At 35.3% G+C, this 26477-nt stretch overlaps 1 protein-coding gene across 2 annotated transcripts in view; it reads left to right on the top strand.

The window, feature by feature from the left end:
- The window catches only part of Kcnk2 (potassium two pore domain channel subfamily K member 2), a 191375-nt gene that overhangs the window by 84116 nt on the left and 80782 nt on the right, over window positions 1-26477 (top strand). For both annotated transcript variants that reach the window (XM_026387976.2, XM_026387977.2), the window contains exon 3: window positions 17621-17738. In XM_026387976.2, the coding sequence (XP_026243761.2) occupies window positions 17621-17738 (118 nt within the window). The remainder of the gene's footprint in view (window positions 1-17620; window positions 17739-26477) is intronic.

Below are 26477 nucleotides of genomic sequence, written 5' to 3'. Positions count from 1 at the left end.
TCCCAGTGACTGACTTCCTCCAACTAGGCCCCACCTCCTAAAGTGTCCACCATCTCACAATAGCGCCCCCAGCTGGAAACCAAGCCTTTAGCACACAAGCCGGCACTTCCAGATACTAACTGTAACACTCTCTGAGCAGCCCTTGACAACCACTGTTCTACTTTCTGCTTGTTTGAGTTTGACCATTTTAGATATCTCACACAAGGAGGAACATGCGGTGTTTGTCCTTATGTTTCTGGTTCACTTAACTTATGTCCTCAAAGGTCATCCATATGTAGCATATGACAGGGTTTGCTTCATTTATAGTCCTGGATGGAGATTTCTGAATCCATTTATCTACTAGTGGACACTTAGGTTATTTCTGCCTCGTGATAATTGTGCAGAGTGCTGCAATGAACATGGGAGTGCAGTATATTTCTTTGAGATTCTGTTTAGAATTCTTCTGAATTCAGAAGTGGGATTGCTCTGTCATATCATAGTTCTCTTTGTAGTCTTTGGTGAGAACTTCTACCTTTTCAATAGAAAGCACACCATTTACTTTCCTGCCAACAATACATAAGGACTCCCATTTCTTTATATCCTCAACAATACTTATAATTTTCCATTATTTTGATGAGAGCTTTCCTAAGGGGTGTATGTGAAGTAATATCTCTTGTGTCTTTGATTTGTATTTTCCTGAGAATCAGTGATGCTGAGCCTCTTTTCGTATACCTTCATATGTCCATTTGTACATCTTTTCTCTCTCTCTCTCTCTCTCTCTCTCTCTCTCTCTCTCTTTTTCTTCAAAAATGTCTATTTAATGGGCTGGGATTGTGGCTCAGAGGTAGAGCACATGCCTAGTACATGGGAGGCCCTGGGTTCGAGCCTCAGCACCACATATAAATAAATTAAATAAATGTATTGCATCCACCTACAACTAAAAAAAAATTTTAAAATAATGTCTATTTAACTCCTTTTCCCATTAAAAAAACAGGTTTCTTTTTTATTTTTTAATATTGAGCCATAACCCTATCCCAAAACCAGGTTTCTTGTTATTGAGTTGTGTAAGTTCAGTATCAACACCTCATCAGATATATGATTTGCAAATATTTTCTCACAGTCTCTCCTTCCATTCTGTTGGACTTTTCTTTGCTGCACAGAAAAGTTTTAGTTTGATGTAGTTCTGTTAGTCTAGTTCTGACTTTGTTGCCTGAAATTTTGGGGCCATAGCCAAGAAAATCTTGTCAAGACCAGAGTTATGAAGGTTTTTCTCCTATTTTTTTCAGAATTTTAGTAGTTTCAGGTCTTGATGTTTAAATCTTTAATCCATTTTGGGTTGATTTTTTGTGTCTAGTGTAAGATAAGGGTCCAATTTCATTCTTTTGCATGTGATTATTCAGTTTTTTCAGCATCATTTGTTGAAGAGATGGTCCTTTTGCTGTTATGTGATTTTATCAACCTTATCAAAGATCATTTGAGTCTATATGTGTGGGTTTAATTTTGGGCTCTTTATTCTGTTCACTTGATCCATATGTCTGAGTGTATTCAATTACCATATGGTATCTTTTGTTTCAGAAATAGTTTTAACTTTCTTATCCCCCCAATTCTTTTACTTTTTAACTTGTCAATAGACTTTATTTTTAGAGCATTTTTAGGTTGACAGCAAAACTGAGCAGAAGGTACAAAGATTTTCCTTCTATACCCCATCTGCACACATTTATAGCCTCCTCCATTATCTGCATGCTCCACCTGAGCGGGACATTTGTTATAGTTGATCAATCTACCAAAATTCATTGTTTACTTAGAGTTCACTTTTGGTGTTGTGCATTCCACAGGTTTGAACAAATGTGTAATGGCATTACAGTATCATACAGAGTAGTTTCAATGCCCTAAAAATTCTTGTGCTCTATTTATCCCTCATGTTATGGTTTGGATCTGGACTATCTCCCCAAACCTCATATATTGAAGGCTTAGTCCCCAGGACTTTGAAAAAATGAATGGATCATGAAGACACTTTATCAATGGACTAATTCTCTCTCTCTCTCTCTCTCTCTCTCTCTCTCTCTCTCTCTCTCTCTCACACACACACACACACACACATGCACATATATATATCACAATTTTTTTATCCATTCATCTGTTGAAGGGTACCTAGGTTGGTTCTGTCATTCAGCTATTATGAATTAAGCTGCTATAAACATTGATGTGGCTGCATCACTGGGAGGTGGTGGAAACTGTGGATAAGTGGGGCATGGTCAGAGAAAGTAGGTTACTGGGGACAGGCCCTTGGGGACTATATCTTGTCCCTGGTCCCTTCTTCTCTTTCTCTGCTTCTTCACTGCCATGAGCCAAGCAGTTTTTCTCTTCCATACTTTTCTGCTATGATGTTCCGTCTGGCATCAGACCCAAAGCAATAGAGGCAGCTGACTGTCTACTGAAACCTTGAACCAAATAAATCTTCCCTGCTCCAAGTCATTTTTCTAAGGTATTTGTCACAGTGATGAAAAGCTGAGTAACATACTTCACTACTCCCTAACTCCTGTAAAAAAAAAAAACATGGCCTTTTTAGTTGTTTCAGTAGTTTCACTCTTTCTGTAATGTCATACAGTTGGAATCACATAGCATGTGGCCTTTTCAGATTGGTCTCTTTGACTTACTAATATCCATTTAAGTTTCCTCGGTGTCTTCACAGCCTCGATAGCTCATTTCTTTGTAGCACTGAATAATATTGCATTTTCTGATGTACAGCAGTTTACTGCTTATTAATGTATTCAAGAATATCCTGGTTGCTTTCAAGTCTTAGCAATTATGAATAAAGCTGGTATAAATATCTGTGTGCAGGTTTTTGGTTTTTGGAGCATGATCTTTGGATCATATGGTAAAACTATGCTTCATTTTTTATATTATATATAATGGAGTATAGTTTCTCATTCTGGTTATACACAATGTAGAATTCATCCAGTTGTATAGTTGTATAGTTATATATGTACATAGGATAATAATGCCTGATTCATTCTACTATCCTTCCTATCCCCGGACCCCTTCCCCTCCCTTCACTCCCCTCTACCTAATCTAAAGTAACTCTATTCTTCCCAACTCCCCTCCCCTTGTGAATTAGCATTTGCTTATCAGAGAAAACATTTGGCCTTTGGTTTTTTTGGGATTGGCTTATTTTGCTTAGCAAAATATTCTCCAGCTCCATCCATTTACCAGCAATCGCCATAATTTTGTTCTTTAAGGCTGAGTGATATTCCATCTCTCTCTCTCTCTCTCTCTCTCTCTCTCTCTCTCTCACACACACACACACACACACACACACATCACAATTTCTTTATCCATTCATCTGTTGAAGGGTACCTAGATTGGTTCCATCATTCAGCTATTATGAATTAAGCTGCTATAAACATTGATGTGGCTGTATCACTGTAATATGCTGATTTTAAGTCCTTTGGATATAAACTGAGAATTGGGATAGCTGGGTTACTATGCTTAATTTTGTAAGAAATTGCAAATTGTTTTCAAAGTGAATATACCAGTTTGTGTTTCCATGAACACTGAATGAGAGTTTCTGTTCTTTCGTGTCCTCACCAGCATTTAATGTTGTCAGTGTTTTAGGTTTTGGTCCTTCTAATAGGTGTGCAGTGGTATCTCATTGTTATAATTTGAATATTCCTGATGACATAAAATTCCTTGAAGCATCTTATTGGAAGCTTATCTACTGCGATTAATTCTTGTACCTTTGTAATATGTTTTAAAATCAAGAAGTTTGAGCATCTAGCTTTGTTCTTTCTGAAGACTATTTTGGTTATTTATTGGTCTTTATGGTTCCATATGGATGTTAGGGTTTTTTTTCTATTTCTGTAAAAAATATCATTGCAATTGGGATATTTGTAGGGCTTACAGTAGTGACACTTTAGATCACTCTAGATAGTATGGACATTTTAACAAAATTAAGTCTTCCAACTCATGAATATGATAAATCTTTCCATTTATTTTGTGTTACTTTTAATTTATCTTAGCAATGTTTGTATTTTAATTGTATAAGTGTTTTTTGCCTCCTTGGTTAAGTTCGTTGTTATACATTTTATTTTTTCAGTGATATTGTAAACAGAATTGTTTTCTTAATGTCCTTTTGTAGGTAGTTTGTTGTCAGTGTATAGTCACGCAACAGATTTTTTATGTTAATTTTGAGTCCTAAAATTTAATGATTTTACTTATTGATTCTAATAGTATTTTTAAAGGTCTTTAGAGTTTTCTGAATATGAGATCATGTCATCTAAGAGCAGAAATAATTTCCCTTTCCCTTATAACTTGAATATTTTTTATTTTTTTTTCTTCCCTAGTTGCTATAGCTAGTAGTCTGGTACTATTTGAATAGAAGTTGTGAGAATGGACCGCCTAGCATTATTCCTGGCCTTAGAGGAAAAGATTTCACGTTTTCACTGTTGAATATACTGCTTGCCATCAGCTTTTAAAAATGACCTTTAGTATTTTGCATTTATCCATCCAGTTGATAATATCTCATGAAGCTTTCTTTACTTACTCTTTTCTTTTATTTTCATTCCCTTTTTACCTTCCCTTCCTTTCCTTTTCTTCTCTTATCTTCTGTTGATAGGATATTATTTGGCCTGTGTTTGAGTTCACTCATTCTTTTTTGTGTTTGGTCAAGTCTTCTGTAGAAACTAGTGAAATTTCACAGTTATTTTACTCCTCAACTACAAATTTTCTGTTTTTTTCTTATTTATATATATTTTTGTTCATATTCTCATTTCATATATGGATTATTTTTCTAAGGGCATTGAACATCTTTATGCTGACTATTTTGAATCATTTTCAGGTAATTTATATGCATCTGTTTCTTTAACATCAGTTTCTGGAGGTTTCTTATGTTTCTTTGATTGGGCCATGTTTCCTTGTTTCTTTATATACTTTGTAACATTCATGATGGTCCCTTCACATTTGAAAAAAGTTACCTCTATCAATATATAAATGCTTGATTTTACAGGAAAAAATCTTAGAAAAGTCTGATTTAAGCTTCTGGGGACTTATTCAATCTTTTTAGAGGGTGTGTATGCTTTGGACTGGTTTATTTAAGTTACTAATTAGAAAAATGTACTCTTTTTTCCCCCTCTGGGAGCTTGTAATCCTCACTCCCTCTGGTTTATGCATGTGCTAGATAGTACAGGTTCTTTGGAGCTACCACATGTTTCCTATCTCTTCATTCTTCTTAGTGGCCCCTGACCTTTTGGAGTATGTCATATCCACCCAGTGAGTATGAATATGAGTATGAATTGGGTGAGACAGAAACTAGTTCCTTAGGTTGCCCTCTGAAAAGTCTTCATGTTGGAAATACATTTCAGTCCTTTTTTCTCTCCCCAAGGAGAATTTGGATTCTGGATGATTTTTTTCTTACATTGAGCTAGGGCTGTGTAGGGGGATGGCTATAACAAGTGAGCATCAACACCACACCATTTTCTGCTGACTTTGATTTGGCTGATTTCATTTATCCCTGGGGGCAGGAGGCTCTTAACTGGCTTCTGATTTCTCACAAAAGGAATTGTTCTGTGTATTGTAGACTCTATATCTCTAAGGGGTAGGAGAGAGTCTGGGACTTCTTATTCTACCATCTTGCTGAATGAATGCACCTCTTTGAGACTTTGAGATAAATGTCATGAGCAACTCGGGTCATTTTCTTATAATTGTAAAAAACAGTAAACTAATAAGTACATAAAGTAATTTCAAATATCCTAAAAAAATAGTATGAGTGCATGATAAAGAGTCAATACCTGAGCTAATGAAATTGGCTGATAAGGGAATTAAATGTTTTATCAGAGTTCTGAAAGACAATAAAAAACTATACATACATACAAGTGAATAACTGGGGAAAGGGATTCTAGATAGAAGGAAGAGTGAGTATAAAACCTTAGAGGCAGGCACATTATTGGCAAAGGCCACAAGGTTAGAGGGAATCATTGAAAGGAGGATTTGTATGAAAAAAAGAACAGAGAGGTTAACAGTGGCTCAGTTACTGTAGGGCCTTGTACATCTTTGTAAGAGATCTTGGATCTCACTTGGAATGAGTTGAAAGACCATGAAAGAACTTGAAAAGGAGTCAGGCACATGACTTGAAATCACTGGATGTCCTGTGAAGAATAGAATGTAGTGGGATAAAAATGAGAGTCTGCTGCAAGAACCCAGTGGGGAGATGTCGATGGACTGTATAAAGATGAAATCAATGGATGTGATGGAATTTGGGATATTTTGAAGGTAAAGCCAATAGGATTTGATGTGAGTTGTATGCAAAAAAAAAAAAAGTCAAGATGATTCATAGATTTCTCCTTAAAGAACTGGAAAAATAAAGTTGGCAGTTAAAGAGATGGGAAAAATCCAGATGAAGCAAGATTCAAGGAGGAGCTCCAGGGTTCAGTTCGGTACATGATTAGTTTGAGTTGCCTTTCAGACATCCAGCTGGGGGAGCAGTACAAGCTGAATACATTTGAGAGTTATCAACCTATTGAGGATATTTAAAGCTTTGTGTTTAAATGAAATCCTCCAAGTGAGGATGGATGGAGAAGAAAATAAGTATAGGCTCACACGTGATACGGAGCCATCAGGGAGTGGGGTGATGTCAAAATTATAACTCCAAGTCCTGACACTAGTTTGCCAAGTTATTTTTATTATTGTTTTCACTTGTTTTGAATTAATAGTCCGCTTAGGCTCTCTGTGCCTTATCTTTTATGAAAGAAATAATTAGCATCTGATTTCTGTTAAGTGACACTATATAGATAATTCTCAACTGGTTATTGGTGAAACCCCTCAGGAATTGTACTGCTGGGTCCAAATAATTAACGTAAGCAGAGAGAGCTGACTAAAGCACACCCACCAGATGCAAAGGTGGTTTAAAGTGAAAACTTCAATATGGTTCAGGTATATTTGGTTATCTCCAAATGCCAGTACTCTTATCCTTCCATGCCTCCTCTGGGTCCCCAGAGACTATGCATTAATATATTGAGTTGTTGTTATTATTATTATTCTCTTGCTCCCTGCAGTTTAAATGCTTCCTGTTTGTTTCATTAGCATAAGCACATTCTTAGGTTGTGAGAATTAGGGGACAGGAAATCTACTGAGGATGTTTGGCCCACCTTGGGTCCTTCCAGGTGTGGGACTGGTCCTCTACTAGAGACTTCCCTGGCAGAGACATCTTCATATTCTGGACCTCTCAGCAAAGAAGACCAACCACTTTCATGTCTGTCATGAATTTTAGGGCATCTTCTCTTTCATGGGTTTTGTGCTCCGAAATGCTCTTGAGACTGGCAAGAGTCTCCTGTGAGGGAGGATGAACAATACAGCCTATGTGACGGACTATCGTGGAAAGCACCAGGAAAGGTGCCAAGCTTGTCTGCAGTGCTGACGGCTATGGTGTGACACTCTCATGTCAGCTTGAGAGGTGCCTGAGGGAAGCATTTAATTGCATTTTTGTGAAATAATTCCTGGACAGGTGTCAAGGGGTACCTCTGCTGTTCTTGTTGGCTTGAAAAATTGAAAGAAATTCTTTAAGGTTTCTGTTTCTCAACAAAATGGATTTCAACCACTTCAATATCTACCATCTGTAGTGAATATTTGAGAATGTAATTGAGAAAGTCAGGGGAAATTTGAAGAAAAGCAAAGTGGCTGACAGGATGGGTATGAATTACTATGTTTTGGGAAGTTACTCATATATTATTTTTGCTGTCTTGATTTTTTTTGTAACACTGAGCCAAGAAGTATAAACATATTAAAACAGTTTTTGCAAGACTTCCTTTTCTCTGCATAATGTTAGCAAGTCATTAGTAAACTTCCTCTTCAGTATATTAAGAAATTTTACCTGGAATCTGAAAGCAGAGAAATTTCTGGTGGGATTATTAATGGCAATGAGTCAACTCAGTTGAAGTGAGAGATACATAAATTTTATGTGGCCTCAAACAGGATCTGTCTATCATACTCTCACTGGAATGTTTCAGTAGGGTGGTGTTTGGCTTTTATTGATGACTAATTTCGGTTGTAGGAAGTTTGTTGATTCAAATATCAGTTTGTTAACTGATCACTTTGATGTGTGTGTGTGTGAGTGTGTGTGTGTGTGTGTGTATCTACAGCATGAAAATTTTAATCTTTGTTGAGTTCTTTAGTTATATATTGAAGATGGATAGGCAAAAAAACTCCATTTGTCTTTAAAAAACTTTTTTTTTTTTAGTTGTAGATGGACACAATATCTTTATTTATCTATTTTTCTGTGGTACTGAGGATCAAACCCAGTGCCTCACATGTGCGAGGCAGGCGCTCTACCACTGAGCTACAGCCCCAGCCCCTCTATTTATCTTTTTTTATAATTGTAAAAGATTGTCTTTCTATGGAAACTGAATAATTTTCTTAACCATTTCTACTATAGTTTATAGTAGAAATATATCTATATATTTATATAGATATAAAACATTTTTGGGGGCTTAAATTGTATCTGATATGAAAATAAAGGCTTAAGTATATATTGGAAAATCAAATGAGTAGACATCAGTTACCTTCTGTTGGAACAAACCAACATAATGTTTCAAGTTTAGAAACTATGGATGCAGGTAGTTGACAGAGTAAACTCTGTCACACTTTAGCTTATTTCTTCTCATCAGTTTAGAAATTCAGGTCTTAAAAACATACTGTGTGAATATATATTGGTTATTGTAGCAGTCTTAGGCAAAGAGTATAAAAATATCTTCTTAGATGTTGTATCCCTGATTTCAGTCTCCTGCCTATTCAAATTCTACTTTGAAGACAATTTATTTTAAAGGAAATTTCTAGAAAAAGAAAGTGACTGTAAATTGAACTAAGTTCCTATCTTGTTCTTCTAGAACTCTTTATTTTGCTATTTAAATAAGCTTTATCGTCTTTCTTTCTACTTGCCCTTTTTGTTTTATATGAAAACCTTCTTTCTTCATGATCTTCTTTTCCCTTACTAATCTTTTTTCCCTCCATTCAGATGGGGTAGAAGGTGGCCAGAAACACTGGCAAAAATTAACATTTCTATAAAATATTATTTCATACTCTACTAGGGAATCCCTAAAGACTCAAGGAAAAATACACCACTGGAGAAATGCAGGTTTTATTTATTTTTTATTTTAAATTTTTTGTTGTTGTTGTAGATGGACAGAATGCCTCTGTTATTTATTTATTTTTATGTGGTGCTGAGGATTAAACCCAGTGCCTTACACATGCTATGCAAGTGCTCTGCCACTGAGCTACACCCCTAGCCCGAATGCAGGTTTTAGTATGCTTGCTTCACATGTATTTTTCTGGTTCTTTCAGATTTGCAAGGACTCAGGTTCTTTACCATATTTTATTCTTTACTATTCACAATGTGCTCATTTTATTCAGGCTCAAAGAATGAAAGGATTTTAGTGTTTCAAGTTCATTTCTTGTCTGATGTATGAAATCTTCTCTATAATAACTCTGTAAATGGTCACTTGCCCTGGGACACCATTATACAGATTTATTCAATGATAGAGCCATGATCATGTCATATTGCAGGTAGCTACTCAGTGAGATATTGTGGTCATTTGAAGCTCGGAAAACTTCCAGATGCTTAGAACATGCTTGTATGAAAATTGTTGAAGACATTTGATTATTACAACTACAAAAAAACAAAATTAAATATATGAATATTGCAAAAAAAAAAAACTGTTTAAGGGACTGTTTTGTCCGTTTAGTATTGTTTTCCAAAATACCCAATTACTTGTACATTATTTTATGATCAAAAAACCTTCCCAAGTAAATATGACCAGATACCCAGATAGCTATCATACCCAGCAGTATATACGCCTTTTGCTTTCTGGCCCTTTGATATCATCCACCCCCAACTCTGTTGTTCCCTGCTTTAGATTTTAAATTTTGGTTTCTACTAATAGGAAGTAAATTCACACTTTCAAAAGAACAAGAAAAAAGCTGTACACTTCATTAGCCTGTAAAAATAGCATTTGCATGCAATTGCATAATCCTTAAATAGAAGGAACACCATGAGAAGGTAAGGCAGCAGATTTTAGTCTGGCACAAAAAAAAAAAAAAAAAAAACCAAAACCCTCTCCTGAAGGAAATACTCTCTTTTCTAAGTTGTAAAAATTAGATTTCATTTTTTTTTTAAAAGGTTGCTTTTTCATAAGAAGTTTCTAATATATGTGTGATTAAATTTAGGTCTCCTTTTACTTGCAAATATACTCTGGGACTTTTAAAACCGTTTTTGAAAAAAACATGAAATATATTTTGACTCAAATTGTTTCCAACAAAAAAATAGATTAAAAATATTACTATATTTTACCTTTCTTACTTAGAAAATATACTTTGGGGAAAAGTTGAAAATGTGCTTCTTTCCCAGTTTCTAAATATAGTGGCAGCTGACACATGTTGTATAAAAAATGCGAAAGTATTAATCCTTTTGTTTTCTCTGTGTGAAATCAGAACTATGCTTTTTATAAAAGAAGAAGTATTGTTGATGTAAGATTTAGAAAACAGAATGTTTATCAATACTTGTAACAATTATTTAATTGTAAGATGTAATTTGGGGATGTTGTTGACTATTTGGATTTATGTAGCTATCTCTATTTTTCCTGTTATAAGTTTATTTTTTTCAATTAGGTTCAAATGCATACTAATTAGTATGAATGTTTGATGTCAAGCCATGAATGTAAAATTTCACTTTGACAAAATATAACCATCTTTATTATCTAGTATTTCTGGATTTCTCAGAAATATGCAAAAATTGAACAGAATTTGAGTTTCCACTAAGGAATTAACAGCTAGTTTATGTTTTCAGGAAGTAACATTCTCAGCAACATAAGATTTAACTTAACCTAGTAAGTACATACTCTTCACTGTAGAATTGTAAGCAAAGTCTTAACAGATTGATCCATTAACAATTTTCTGGTTATGGGAATTGGCTTTAATTCTGTAATAATAAATACCACAGTGCAATGAAATCTGGCATATTATTATACACTCTTCATCAAAACACAAGTACCATCCTTTTGTATGCTGATATTATAATGCCATTTCAAAGGCCCCAAATGCTCAGAGTTCAGCAATTTTTAGATGGTTGAATGTACTATATGCATTACCTGAAGACTTCTCATGAAATATTCTTAAAGAGCAATGTGCTGATATAATGTGGTTTTCAAGAAGTTGCGTGCTCCCTTGCCCTAAGTGGCACTCTAACAGAAATATCATGTCCTGAGTGGCACTCTAACAGAAATATCATTTTATTCAAGGAAGCCTATGTCATTGTTTTAATTTCCAGAATATTGTGAAAGGAGAAAGAACCAAAAAAAAGAAGATAGGTCTGGATTCTGGGGCTTATCCCTAGTGGTACAAAGGATGTGTCATGGGATGGTTTTCTGTGTAAATTCACTGTCAAGCCGTATGCTGCTGCCCATTGGTGGAACCTAATTTGATATGTATAATGGCCTAAGAAGTAGCCCCAGTGATTGAGACTTCTACCTGTCATCTATAAGAGAAGAGATGCTTCTTGTGTAAATTATGCCCATAAATAACATTCCAGATAAATATGTCCAGTAATTTTTTTTTAAAGCTTAGGAAATGGATAATCCAGTGTGGATCCTCAACAATTCAAACATGCCAGTTGAGGTTACCAAGACTCCACCTGTGCTGTGTGTGGATTCTGAGCCTGTGAAGAGTAAGGCCCATCTTGAGATAGTCTCTGGTTTTATTAGCAGAACCTTTCAAAGTTGTCATGTCCTCTGGGAGTATGGAATCATAACATTGACACATAGCCAGAGGTCAAAAGTGAGATGCATGAGGATCCTGCAGCCTCTAGCAACAACTCATAGGAGACTGTTGTTGATGAGTGATGACTATTTTTGTGTTGTAAACATGAATCACAACGACACCTTTAATTATCTGCTCACTAAGTTATTTGACAAGAGCATCATTTATTATTTTGTCTTTCTCATTATGCATTCTTCTACTTTTTCAAAGTAACCTTGCTTACGTGGTTGAAATGGTCAGACATTGTACTGTAGATGTGTGATTGGATTTCTGAAGACTAGCTGCTCTCAAGGTGGAACTGATATCCTACAATGATATTGTCTCAAATGAAGATCTATGGTCATACCTAACATACTTTTGGCAAGACAGTACCTATATTACTCTTTGAGGAATGGTATGATTATACAGGTGTCAGTATAATTATAAATGGAAATAATAGGAAAAAGGAGAAAAAATAAGAACATTTTTAAATATTCAATTAAAAAAATTTGTCATTTGGATCAGTTCTACACACATCATTGTTGTAACATAATTGGTTGTTGACACCTTATACCTGCAGTCCAGAATATCATTTAATATGTTCAAATTATTGTGACTCAACTTTTAGTATTATAGGTGTGGTAGTATATTTTAATGAAATCTTGAATATGATTTTAATAAGAAGATTTTGTAGAAAACATTTGGAACATCCTGTGTTGTTTTGAGGAACACGAGCAACTGAATATTCCAAAAAGGAGTGGAATTAGAATTTGTTGGTGTCACGTATTTTCAGATCCACTATAAGATTACTCTGAAAATAATACATCCTTCAGCCTTCTAGAGCCTGCTCAATTTCCAATATTTTTTCCTTTTATGAAAAATAGTCATTCTAATACCAGATAACAAACATAAAGTTGGTTCTTAGCATTGGACTCATGGAAAGATTTTATGATTGTCCATGATTTCCTGGAATTTCATTTGTGCTAGTATATAATTCAAAGTAATGTGTCTTATCAACTTTGGTGTTAAAGCTGAATATAGTTCCAATAGGCCAGAGGACACAGAGAGATCAACTTTTTATAATTCAAGAATGCACAAATTCACAGCAGAGCTCTCTGCACCTTGAATCTGAAGCCATTATTGTCATGGAAACCAAGATTTTTTGTAATTACCTTTATGCATTATTGTTTTTATCATCTGAGTGCTTGTAAGCCTCTAAGTCCTCTCTTAAGTTGAAGTCTCTGTTCTTAACCAGAACCTTGTAATCAACTTCTTTTCCTTAGTGCACACTCTATATATTTGTTTATAAACTGAAGAGCAAAATTAAGTGTGAATTCAATCAACATTATCTTGTACTATTTTTAGGGTTTAGTCTTAGCAGCCCTTCCTTAATCAACAATTGAAGTAATCCTCTATTAGCATTAAATGCATAGGAATGCACATTTTCTTTATCTTAACCCAAAGAAATCAACCTGTTCATCAGTTGTCAACATTAACATGATTGTTCACAAAAGTTTCTTTTAAAGGAAAAGTGAATTTTATTATCTACTAAGTAATCATGTTACTTTACTCATGTGATACAGCACAACTGGAAACAGTTCTCCTGAAGACATTTGCTAAGTGCTCTGATATCTGAATCAAGGATGAAATTGAGGAGTCCTAAGTCTGTGTAGGAAAGGGCATTTAGTTTCCTGTGGATGTTGACTGGGAGATTTTGTTCAAAAATATAAAACAAATTTATGAGAACTAGAGAAAAGACCTTATGGTAGATTCATTCTCATAGTGACTTGATGTATTTTTAGTTTGATCTCAAGCCTCTGTTTCAATCATCACAGCTCTGCCATGCCTATTTACAACCCACACATTGCCAGACACTGCCATTTCTGGTTATAGCTCTGGATTTGCTTCTTTTGAATTTAAATAATCTGTGAACTTTATTCAAGTATCTAACTGAGCAACATTGCACCTCACCATTGACAAAGGAAAGAACAAAATAAAAGCCATTGTTTATTTTTCAGTGCTGGGGACCGAACCCAAGACCTCCTGAATGCTAGGCAAGCACTCTACCACTGAGCTACACCCTCAAGCCTTGGGAGGGGATGAAATGAAATAATGGTGTTGGCCATAAAAGCTGTATTAAATTAATTGTTGGCGAAATTTGCTTGCTTTAGCCAATAAGATAATCAATTCTATTTAATTGACTGGGTAAAGTCTGAAGACTTGCCTTCCCTTTTCTCATTTATATTTCTATCATTTATGTTTTTACTTGGCTGTTGCTTTGCTCTTGTTTGTCACCATAGACTAATAATCATTTTTTAAAAATAAATGAATGTGTTAAAGAAATGTCTGTAAAATATTAAAATATACTATGTGTGCATTTACAATCTGTCTAAACCTTCCTCTTTCCTGATGTTTACTGAAAGTGTTAGCTTTTCCTGGGAGTGATACCCTAGTGTTCCTGGGGCTTATGCCTACAGTGTTTGCCAGCACATGCAAAGGTGTGGCATCCTCATGTTTATTAGCCGTGAAGCTCTTTCTTCCAGAGTAACCAGCCAATAGCAGACATCATAAGCAGCCCTTTCAGATTTGTGATACCTTGATTTAGTTATTTAGCTATGTAAGCTATGCTTTTCCTAGTGTTAGAGTACATGAACCTATGATTTTCATTTGGTTTATGCTTAAATAAAATAATTTTCATCTTTTCCCCTGTTAAATACCATATATGGTTATTGCTATATTAAATTATTTTTTGAAGGCATTTTTTTAAGTTTTATCTTTTTCATGTCTGCTCTCAGAATGTATTTAAACATCATTTTCTTGCCAATAGTGAAGATATTAAATGATCAAACATTCATTGAGGATTTTATATGATTAAGAACAAAGAATCTGCTTTTAATGTTTTTATTTAGTATTGGCTCTGGAAAAACTGGACAATGCAGTAAGAAATGAAAAGTAATAAAATGTAGCTATTGAAAGATGAGATTAAATGTCGTGATTTGTAAGTAATAACTTATTTAGTTTTAGTTTTACAGGTAGAGTTGAAATCAAACACACAAAGAAAAGGGAATAATGAGTTTAGTATTAAGCAGTGATTCTCAAAATGTGGTCCCCAAGACACTGTCAGAGGTTTGATGAGGTCAAACCTTATTTTCTTAATAATACTAAGGTATTTATGTTTTTTCGTTGTCCATAGTAGGCTAGCACTCTGCCTTTTGTCTTATGAAGGTGCACTGGAGTTTTCCAGAGACTATGTGATACGCTATCTTGACAGATTGAATGCAGAAGCATATATTAAAATGGAATTGTAATCTAATGAGCCAGACTTTATAGACCTTTATAAAATTATAAAACTGCTTGTCTTATTTCTACATATTTTGTTTGCTTTGGAAAACAATTATTTTTCATAAAAGTAGATTACTTACATGAGCTTTTTAACTTGTGTATGAATTAATCAACACATTTGAAAATTAGAAATTACAACATATGGTAAATATTAATACTTATTATCCAATAAACAAAAGTCTTCAATAAATTTTGGAACTACAAAGTAGTTTTAAGTTATCAAATTTGAGACCTGCTGGTAAAAAGGATGAATCACATGTATGTATATATTCAATAGTAATAAACAATTATAATTTAAAATGGAAAAAGAAAATACCTATGAAAAAATGTATAGATCTATATATAATATGTTAAAATGCTGTAGAGAAACATGCCATGTACATTGGTGAGAAGTTCAGCTATTATAATAATGTTAGTTTTCCTTATTTAATTTATAGGTTTTACATATTTTCCATTTTAAAACATGTGACATGTTTCAATGAAAATATATTTAAACCCATGGAAATGAAAATTTCTATAAAATTTAACTAAATGATTGTAAAGTTTACGCAAGAATAAAAAGGCAATAACTGTAAAGAACATGTTTTGAAAGGAGGATAATAAAGTGAGAACTGCCTTATCTGGTATGAAGCTTACCATAGAGAGGTAAACAGAATGAACTCTCTCAAAACTCGCTTCATTGTGTGCTGTGTACATGGGTATCTATGTGTGTCCATTTGTGTACGTTTAACATAGAATAAAGGAAGCATACTTAAGCAATATTATTCTCAATAAGCAATATATAAAGGTAAACATTTTCATTAGTCCAGTAAAGATAACATGTTATTAATTTTAGAGGTATTGCTAAGCATTCATAAATTGTAGGAGGTCAGTTGTGATACCCTCCTTGGATAACTATTTGCTACTGTACCTCAGGTGCCTTCATAATCTTTAGTGTGGCACATTTATTTCTAACAATATCTCCTGGGGGAGTGTTCAGAAATAGAAAGCATGTATACACAAATTTATTCAAAACAGTATGTTTTTTTTTATAATGAGACAAATTTTAGAACAACATATGCATCTACATATCGGACCATGATTATGTAAATGTGCTAATGACAAAGAAAATATGCAGCGGAATCATGTTAAGATTAGAGAATGCAACATTTCATATCACAAATCCAACCATCCAACTATAATTCACAGATCCAACTATGTAGAAAGCATATCAAACTACCTTGAGTATATACCTATACTGTTTTAACAGGAGCTGGGGTTATCTCAGGATTCAGGAATTATATGTTTAGTTTTAATTATCTTTTCAAAGCATTTTCATAGTGTCTTAATTTTTTTCACAAGAATAGGAGTTTCCATTCACAGATGAATACAAATCAGATATTGTAAGAGTCAGCTTGAAATGAAATTTGAAATTTTGTTTCACCTCTTGGTTTCCTGATTTTTTCCATCTTTTTTTTTTTTCTAGTCACTTTCTTGGGAACTATCTCCATTTTCTGAATGTACTTAATGACCATTTGCCATTATACTATATAACTAAGCCAGTCACTCTTTTCTTGATCTTTTATTTACTTATTCAGTGAAACTCTTTCAGATATTAAAATCTGAAAATTAAATGATAAAGACCTCTAAAACTCTATTTACAACAGAAATATCCTCTTCTATAATTTGTATATTTCTCTTCTGTACATTTTCGTCTCGTATGTTTTCTTATTATTTCTTCTTAGTATCCTCTCCTCTCCTTCTCCAACATCTGATGATTGAAGAAGGGATTATAATGTCATCTTTCTGTCTACCCCTCAGTAATAGTTGGAGAAGAATTAGATCTTGATTTAAATAGTGCAGATGTTAATCTTTGGTGATTTTCATTGCTATAAAATTAATAAGAATGTATTGAAATTTGAGAAATCTAAATCTAACTGGATTGACAAGCTTGACAGTAAATTGCTATGCTTTTTACTTTCTTCTTCTTTCTTTCCACTTAGGCTGTTTTTTTTAGGGGGAAGAGCTTTTTAATATATGGTCACTTCAATTATAGACAACTAGACTTGGATGCATATGTTTAACATTTGAAATGATTACCACTTTGGAAATACTCTTTATTGATGAATAAAGAGTATTATTGTATTATTATTGTATTATGTTATTTAAATTGTAATTTGCAATCTGATATTTTAAATTTTAACAAATCCGTGGTGCTTATTAGAGAACATTGTTATATACTTAGTTGTTTAATTCAAGGTGCCACTATGTTAATTGATGATATGAATGCACATTAGTTGTACCCACTGTTTATTAGAAGCTTCATGCAGATCCATTCACTTGATATCAAATGTATTTTTCTTACTATTGAACTGCTATGAAATTCTTTACTGTGAAGTTTTAATATCTACTTTCATTTAAAATAGAAAATTAAAACCTTAAAATTTATTCTCCTAACTAGTCATTTCTGGGGTGGGATTGATACTGTTTGATGCCTCTCTGTGATTGATGTGCACTGATAAATTTCTTTTTAAACTTGCAGCAAATAGTGGCAGCAATAAATGCAGGGATTATACCCTTAGGAAACACCTCCAATCAAATCAGTCACTGGGATTTGGGAAGTTCCTTCTTCTTTGCTGGCACTGTTATTACAACCATAGGTAGGAGACAACTTATTTTGTGTTTTATTTTGGTATAGTTTGTGACCTAAAATTCATTTGTTTGAATTTATTTATATAGTTGAGCAAAAAAGGTCTTCCTAAGGTAGAAAACTAGATTGTGATAAAATGGTTCTGAAAAAGAGTCCTGAAATTTTGAACAGAGGAGTCATAGAAATGAATTAGTCATTGCTTTTGGACGCCGAGTTATATTTAAAATATATCTGAAATTCTGGAACAACACAGTAGAGACATTTAACAAATGCATAGTAATGTCAAGACTGGCTTGAAACAATGATTTCCTTGTCCTAGTAGTTTTAACTTTCTGTGTGTCTTTATTTCTTTAGTGTTGCAGGAAAGGATTTGACTACAGTTTCAGTATTCTTTCCATGAAGTTCTTTGATATCAACTTTTTCAACTTGTAAATTTTAACTCTTCATTTCAACAAACTGAATGTTGCTACATGTTCATGTGTATGATTCTTTCATGGTTCATTTTTTAATATGTTATATTTTATCAGTGGCATAAACATAAAAAAAAAGTTCACACCAAAATGCAAGGATCAGAAAAACAAAGTCATTTAGGCCCCTGAGGTTTTTCCTAATCCCACCATTTGTTTAATGTTGAAAAGGGTCACAGAGGGATCATGGCTTTGTCCTTGAGCTTCATCATGCTTGCATTTAGCACCTTCCACACAGCAGAATGGGTACATGTAGAAGATGTCTTCTCTCTGTGAATCAGTCAATGTCCCAGAATAGATTAAATGCAGACCCCACAGTGGAATTAATGTTTGCCATCCTGTGGGGTTTAGCAAAGATTACCGTTTTCCTGCTCAGGGAAGGGGTGAGTTTAAAACATAACTTTTAAGAAGGGAGAAAGAAGTTCACTTGTCACAGTTAAGAATGATGTTTAGGTGGGAGAAAAATCTATGTGAAAATGGAAGTTATTCCCTTCTGCATGTGCTAATAATGAGAATTTCTGTCATGGGACTGATTACATTGAGATTCTGAAAGTTTCAATTGTATTATGTAATGTCATCCATCAATGATAAAGTGTGTGAAATTTTTAAATCTGTGCTTTATATCAAAGTCCTCGATAAGAGAACATGGAAAATATAGGGGTAAACTCTGGCTTAAAATTCTTTCTTTGGCAGGAATTTGTAGTGGTTGCCATTGTATGAATCCACCGTGGTGCCTCTGTGCATTGTATCACTAGTCAGCAAAATACATATCTTAGCGTGTTGATTTTTTTGCCTGTGTTAGGAGGTCAGGAAAAGGTGTACTCTTATGTTTCCATCAGCTAGGTCAAAAGTTGTGTGGCTGTGAAAATCTGGAAGAAGGGCAACCTTGATTTCTAACCATAATAATAGGGTTAAGCTTGAGGCTTAGACATGTTGGCCATTTCTACCATGGAAATAACTATTTATTGTGTAAACTACTTAGAGTCTGTGAGGGAAAAAAAAGAGAGCTCACAGACTTGAGTGAGAATGGCTTGTTTCTGCCCAATGAAAACTCCAGAGTCCAAGTTATAACTCATCATGACCTCCACTAAATTATTTTGCAAGAGACTCAGTTATTATACAGACTTACTGTTGCATCATATGTTTATAAACAGTCTCGTTGTTTAAATCCCCAGATTCAGTAAGTTTTTCAGACATATACTTCAATGCATGAAAAAAAATAAACCATTATTACCAGCTTTACCCCAAATTATAGCCATTAAGCACAGTAGCTGATTATTTGGGTTATTTAAGTAGCTGCCTTACAGCCCAAATCTCCCACTGTTTCTTTCAGTATTTAGTCTTAGGTGGCTTAAGTCATTCTGAGTCACTCGTTTGGGGACTTCTTACTCCTAGGTCAAAACCCTCTCGCATCACCTTGTATTAGATTATGATTTAGGACAAGCTTAAGCTTTGGCCTCTATCATGTGTCCATTTGACATCTAAATTATGGTTCCATATAATTTAAGGTATAATTATTAATGTTGCTAATGATAATAATTGTGTGAGCTTTGAAGTGTCTGTTAGAAGTCATAGAAATTGTAACCTATTGTATTAGTTACATTGAATTGGTCATTTTAGAAATAGTATTTGGGAGGCTTATAGTAAACAAATTTCAATGGCTTTTATAGGGTACTTAGTACAGGCAGTGCTTCATGGAGCTAGACTGTTAACAATTGTCCAGGGTCTTTTTGTTCCATTTTATCAATTTGTCTAAGGAGCAAATGTGACCCTTGTTATTCTTTCAAAATATGCCCAAGGGAAGGTTAGTTGTTGCGTATTAAAATTTAAAACATCATTTTACAGAAACTTTTCATATATCTATATGTTCTTTCCAAACCTTTCACAAATTCTATTCTATATACCTACAGAATATGAGCCATACTTGACTGTAGTTTTCTATCCTACCCCATATCCAGTTCATCAGCCAACTATGCCAGCTCTGCCTTTAAAGTAGATCCAATTTTAACTACTGCTCACCTTTCAAACTGCCACTATTTTGGCATTCATTTTAGCATCATTGCAGAAACTTGCTTGGAACTCATCTGTGGTTTCCAGCTGTCAGAGCTTGCCTGACTCAACTAGAAAGATGAAGGTCTGAGAGGTTAGGGATTTGTAGTTGTTTGGGTCTTTTCTGTTTCCCCAGTGCTGTTACATATTGGGGGCTTAAGGATTATTTTTGGAATGAAAAACAAATAGCCATCTAAGTGGTATGAATGGGCTATATTGGGCATTTATTAACACTCAAGTGATATTTAGGCTCTAAATTTTTAGTTTTTTAAACAGATTTTGTTATCAATTTATTTGTTCGTTTATTTTTTCAACAATCAATAGAATATTATGCTCTGCTGCTGCAAAGAAAAAAAAAGATAAATTCTTTGACCCTAAGTAGCACATAAATTAGTCTAGGAAGCCAGAGGGTTAATAGACATTTATAATATACTGTGCCAGGTGCTGTGAATCAAGAACATTTAATGGAATGTATAGGGTGACGCTTTCCATAGATATCAGAATAGGGTAGTATGTAAGGAATGGACAGAGGGTACTTGCCTTTCCTTAGTAGATGTTGTCCTCATTGAGAATGGAAAGAGAATTAGGGATTTTCCAGGTAAATGAAGGTGGAAAGGGAACATTGCAGACATTGAGAGACACGCAGGAGAGACCGGGTAAGAGTCAGTGTGGTCTGCAGATTACCTGGAACGGTTACGGTTGAAGGGGTTCATCCTCAGGTTCATGCAAATCAATTTCAATGTAAGAGGCTCTTGTTGGATCAGCACTACTTTTTCCACTGCTGGGAGTATTAGGAAGTAAGGGTACAGTCCTTGCTCGCAGTCTCATATGAAACTATTACACATATGAAATAACTGGAGAACAAAATGTAAGTCTTGTATAATCAAATGTTACACGGGCCAATCAAATGTTGCCTGGAACAATTGTTTAAGTGCTATAAGAACTGAGAAAGAAGGCAAGAACATGTGGGTGGAACTGAGAGGGGAGGCTGAAGTGAAGATGTTGGAACTGAACTGAACTGAAAATGTTTGGTTTCAGCTGATGAATGGGGGGAAGCGCCAGCCCCTCATGCCCATCTGTGCCATGATGAAGCAAAAATCCAGAATGAGTAATGAACAGGATATATTTGGGGGATAGAAAGGTAAGCATTTGAGGAGATCAAAGGAATTATTTAAAGAAGTAGTGGGAAATATTATTGACTGCTTGAGATGGGAAAAAAAGTAGGTGAATATGATTCAATTTTGGAGGATCTTTGTACCTACTATACTAAGATAGAACATGAATCTTCTGGGAAAGTGAAGTGAAAGGTTCACAGTGACATTAGAAGATGTATGTGTCAGAAAGAGGAGAAATTGAACTGATAGCTCAGCTAAGAGAAGAAAGAGAAGGCCTTTGCTGTGACCTACAAGAGGGGATAAGAGTGTCAGTTGGGAGACTAGAGCTGGTGTTGAAGGCAAAACACCAAAAGAATTAGATGCAGGGATCACCTGGTCTTGGTGACTAATAGAATGAGGAGAGAGAAGTCAAAATGTTGAAAGTGAAATGAATATTTAGGCAGCACACTTGTAATTCATAGAGAGTACTAGTCGTTCCTATTAAGAGAAAGGCAATAATAAAAAAAAAAAAACAGCCAAAATTTTATGTGTTATTTTAGGAAACTGTACTTTAGCTGTTTTTTGCTCCCTCTATTTTTGTTGGTTTATTCTTTCATTCAGCCAGACTAGAAATGCACAGTGGTTTTGCTCCTACCTGGAGCTTGCATTCGGATCATAAAGATAAATGACCAATGGGAACATTGATAAACAAGACCATGAATGATTGCAGTATATGCAACAAAAGAAACTCATGTGCAATAATAGAGAGAAACCAGAGCAGGGAGTGGGAGTTGTTCTGAAGGGGTTGATGCAAGAACTCTCTGAGGAGGTGACATTTAATCTGAAACCTGAAGGATGAAAAGAAATCAGCTATGTACAGAGAGAGGAAAGATGAGTTCAGTCAGAGGGCACAGGGTGGATGTTGGCATGTTCAAGGAAGAGGCGATGTCGTGTGGTGGACCCTGGAGGCCTGGAGGGAGGGGAGCAAGAGGAAGAAGTGAGGGTAGCAAGATGAGTAGGACTCAGTACGTCATGTTGGCTTTCTGCATTTGGTGGGAAGCCACTGCAAGATTTAACCAGGAGAGAGAACTGTGGTGTGACTTCAGCTGCCATTCAGAAAGCAAAAGCTGAAGCAGGAAGGCCAACAGGAAGTATGGCATACTATCTATGCATGTAAGTCAGCTTTTTGTTGATGTGACCAAAAAGTCAACCTGACCAACTTAGAGGAGCAAAATTTTATTTGAGGCTCATGGTTTCAATAGTTCAGTTCATACTCAGCTGGTTCCATCACTCTGGTCCCAAGAAGAGGCAGAATATTGTGACTGGAGGTCACAAAGGAAGAGCACTGCTCTTACACCCTTCCAGGGAATGTCACACCCCACCTGCCTACAGTTACCACCCAGTTAGTCCATTCAAACTAGGAAGGACCAATTAGGTTCAGCTTTCATAATGTAGTCATTTCATCTTTGCATATTCAAGCATTAACACAGGAGCTTTTGAGGGATACCTCAAATCCAAACCATATGTCCCCCAAAGTTCATGTGTTGGAAACTTAATCCCCCATGCAACAATGTCAAGAGGTGGGACACTGAAGAAATGATTGAATCAGAGGGTTCAGCCCTCATGAATTGACTTATGCCATTATGGTGAAAGTGGCTTTCTAATCAAAGAAGTGGATTCCTGGTCAAAAGCTGAGTTTGGCTTCTCTCTCCTAACTGTCTCCTGCATGGTCTCTTATGAGTCAAATATATTTCTTTTCTTTATAAATTATTCTATCAGTGGTGTTCTGTTATAGCAACCCAAAATGGAACTAAATCATATAATACAAAAATATATTTGTCTTGGTCCCAGGTCCCTGGCACAGACTTCTTAAAATACTCAGAATTTTCTGAGTGATGGGAATGTCCTCTGTTATTCATCACGAGCCCCTTTCCACCATACCTGAGTTTGTAGTAATGAGGTGACTCCTCATGAGTTCCTGGATGTTTCTAGAATGGGGCCAATAACCAGAAAAACTGCCTTAGTCTGTTTTTATTTTTTTTTTTTACTTCTATGATAGATGACCACAGATTGGATAATTTATAAACAATAAAAGGTTATTTGGATCATGGTTCTGAAGGCTGGGAAGTCCCAGATTGAGGGGCTGAATCTATCAAGGGCCTTCTTGCTGTATCATCCCATGGCATATGGTGGAAAGACAGCAGATTTTTTTTGTGCGTGTTTATGTGGGTACGTGTGTGGGCACATGTGTGGGCGTGCGCATGTGTGTGTGTGTGTGTGTGTGTGTATGTGAGAGAGAGAGAGAGAGAAGGGGAGGGGAGGGGAGGGGAGGAAGGAGAGAAATGAGCTAAACCCACTCCCATGATAATGATATTGATCCAGTCATAGGAGCAGAGACTTCTTGACCTAATCACCAACCTCTTAAAAGTCTCCCATCTTTGCATCAGTATCATTATTCTGGGAGTGAGTGAATACATTGAGGCGGTAGGATAGTGGTATGCTAGGGAAAGGCATGGAAAATTCAAGACCTCTACTGCCCTTTCTCCACGCTTCTGTGCATACCCTATTCATCTCTCCTTTGGGCTGTTCCTGAGGTATAACCTTTATAGTAAACCAGAGTTAGCAAGTGCAGTGCTTTCCTGAGTTCTCTGAGTCTGTTGAGGGAATTATCCAACCTGCAGAGGGGTTGTGAGAACTCTTGAATATGGAGTTGGCTGGGCAGAAGTGTGGGCAGCCTGGCCTTGCCTTTTGCAGCTGGGGCCTGACATGGGGCAGTCCCATACAACTGAGTCCTCAGCCTGTAGGTCATGATCTGTTCTAGTCATCTTTTTTTGCTGCTGTGACCTAAAGACCTGACAGAAACAATTAGAGGAGGGAGGGTTTATTTTGGTTCTCAGTTTCAGAGGTCTCAGTCCATTGATGGCTGACTCCATTCCTCAGGGACTGAGATGGGGCAGAACATCATAGCAAAAGTGTGTGGTGGAGGAAAAGCAGCTCAGGGCATGATAATCAGGAAGCAGAGAGACAGAGACTCCACTCACCAGAGAGAAAATATGTACACCAAAGACCTGCCCCCAATGACCCACCTCTTCCAGCCACACCCTAACTACCTTCAGTTACCACCCAGTTAATCCTTATTAGGGGATTAATTCATGGATGAGGTTAAGGTTCTCATAACCCTTATTTAATTTCTAAACATTCTTACATTGTCTCACACATGAGCTTTTGGAGGACACCTAATACCCAAAGCATAAAAGCCCCTCCCAAATTTAATTGGTTGTTGGGCACCCGTGTAGTGTCAGAGAACTGGGTGGAGGAAAAGCCTAATAAGGATGTTATTTCATTTATCCGTGTAACAGAAGATGCTGATACTAAGAAGAGAGCAGTGAGAAGGGTAAATAGTGGATAGAGAAATGATTTAGGAAGTCTGCAGATGAAGTTCTATTTTTTTCTTGGAATCATGCCTTGAGGGATTAGTGTTTAAATATTAACTTGTTTGTGGAGGTTAATGTTTTAAATTTTAAGTTATATTTTATCTCATAAGAAATCAGTTCTTATGAGAAAAACTCTGGGGTTTTCCGTTGGAAGAGTGTAATGGACAACAGTATGAGATTTTGAGGACAGTTTAAGGATTAGAAAAAAATTAAGATAATTTTACTACCTGAGGGTGTTAAAATTATAATTAATAAAATGATATATTCTGTTAATGTCCAATTATACTAGCCTATACTTATAATTAATATAATTTATATAATTATAATTAAAATAATAAAATTTTCCACAATGGAAAATAAACTGGAATGCAGAGTCGGAATCTGCCCAAGTGACTCACTTAATTGTCCTGATCTCTGAGTGTCAGGATGCAAATAACAAGGACATCACTGTGGTCAGCAGTGACTGTAAGATCCCAAAGCATTCTTGTGAAGTCCAAATGGAAAACATCCCCTTGGCGTAACATTTCTCATGTTTACGAAGAACTCTTATTTTCTACCACTTGAGACTAAATTTAGCTATGCAGCCTCTATGCTTTTTATTTACTTATCTTTTAAATTTTTGTTTCTATATTTTGAGCTAGCCACTGGGGTTTTCAAGTTGCTTTTAGCTAGATTGAATTGCTAAAGCTACTATGATAATGATCACAGAGTTATTGCAAACTTACATTTCTCCAGTATGGCATAATGTGTAATGGAATAGAAAAAGAAAAAGAAAAAAAAAAAGAGAAAAAGCAAATGAAAGGTTTGGAGTAATTTTAACAAGTAATTCCAGATAAAAGGCAGTGTGTTTTAGAAAGACAGAGTATGTTGAGAACTATGAAACTTTAATCTTATTTTCTGTTGGATGTAGTAGGAGACTATAACTTAAAAGTGAAGAAAAATTTCAAGTGTTTTCAGGCCAGCTGGGTGACCACAAAACTCGTACCTGAACTTGGAAATGAATGGCCTTGAAGCAATGATGTAGAATTTGACAGTCACCATTTCTCCAGGGGAAGATAACCTGTAGCACTGAGTGTTGAGTGCTAACTTGTTAATTTAATACACTCATAACTCCGTGGCATTTCACTAGTCCCTTAGAGAACTGTGTATTGAGTTTTGGAAGTCCATTTTAAATGAAAGTTAAGGGCTCTTTCAGACAACTCAAAAGGCAAATGATTTTGCAAGGTGACCTTCTGCTTTGACTCTGTTATTACATTTCCCTTTGTACCAGTTTCTTAGAGAAGATGATAATTTTTTTTAAAAAAATATATAATTCTGGTATTGTGTAATTGAAATACAGAAGTTGAAATTAAGTTGTTTTGGGTCTTGGATTCTCTGTTACTCTTCCCATGCCCTTCAATTTATAAAAATAAAACATGTCTCAAGATGTTAACATATGTTCCTGCCATTCAAAATCTGTATGCAGATTTATTTATTTTCTAAGTTAAAATGTATTTGTCAGAGAAAACGCCTATGGATGGAAGTTAAGTTTACTGAGCACAAAATTATATTGGATGGGCGACACAGCTGAATTATTTCATAAATTGTATTGTAGATGCCTAAGCCAGTAATGACATAGATTAGTCATCTTCTCTTCTCTTTGCAAATGTATGTTATATCAGGCAAAAAAGAGGTTCGAATCAGAGGACCTAGTATTCAGTCCTGC

This window comes from Urocitellus parryii, chromosome 9 (genome assembly GCF_045843805.1).
Source record: "Urocitellus parryii isolate mUroPar1 chromosome 9, mUroPar1.hap1, whole genome shotgun sequence".
Lineage (NCBI taxonomy): Eukaryota > Metazoa > Chordata > Mammalia > Rodentia > Sciuridae > Urocitellus > Urocitellus parryii.
The sequence above is the reverse complement of the archived record's forward strand: the minus strand, read 5'-3'. Positions and strand labels throughout refer to the sequence as shown.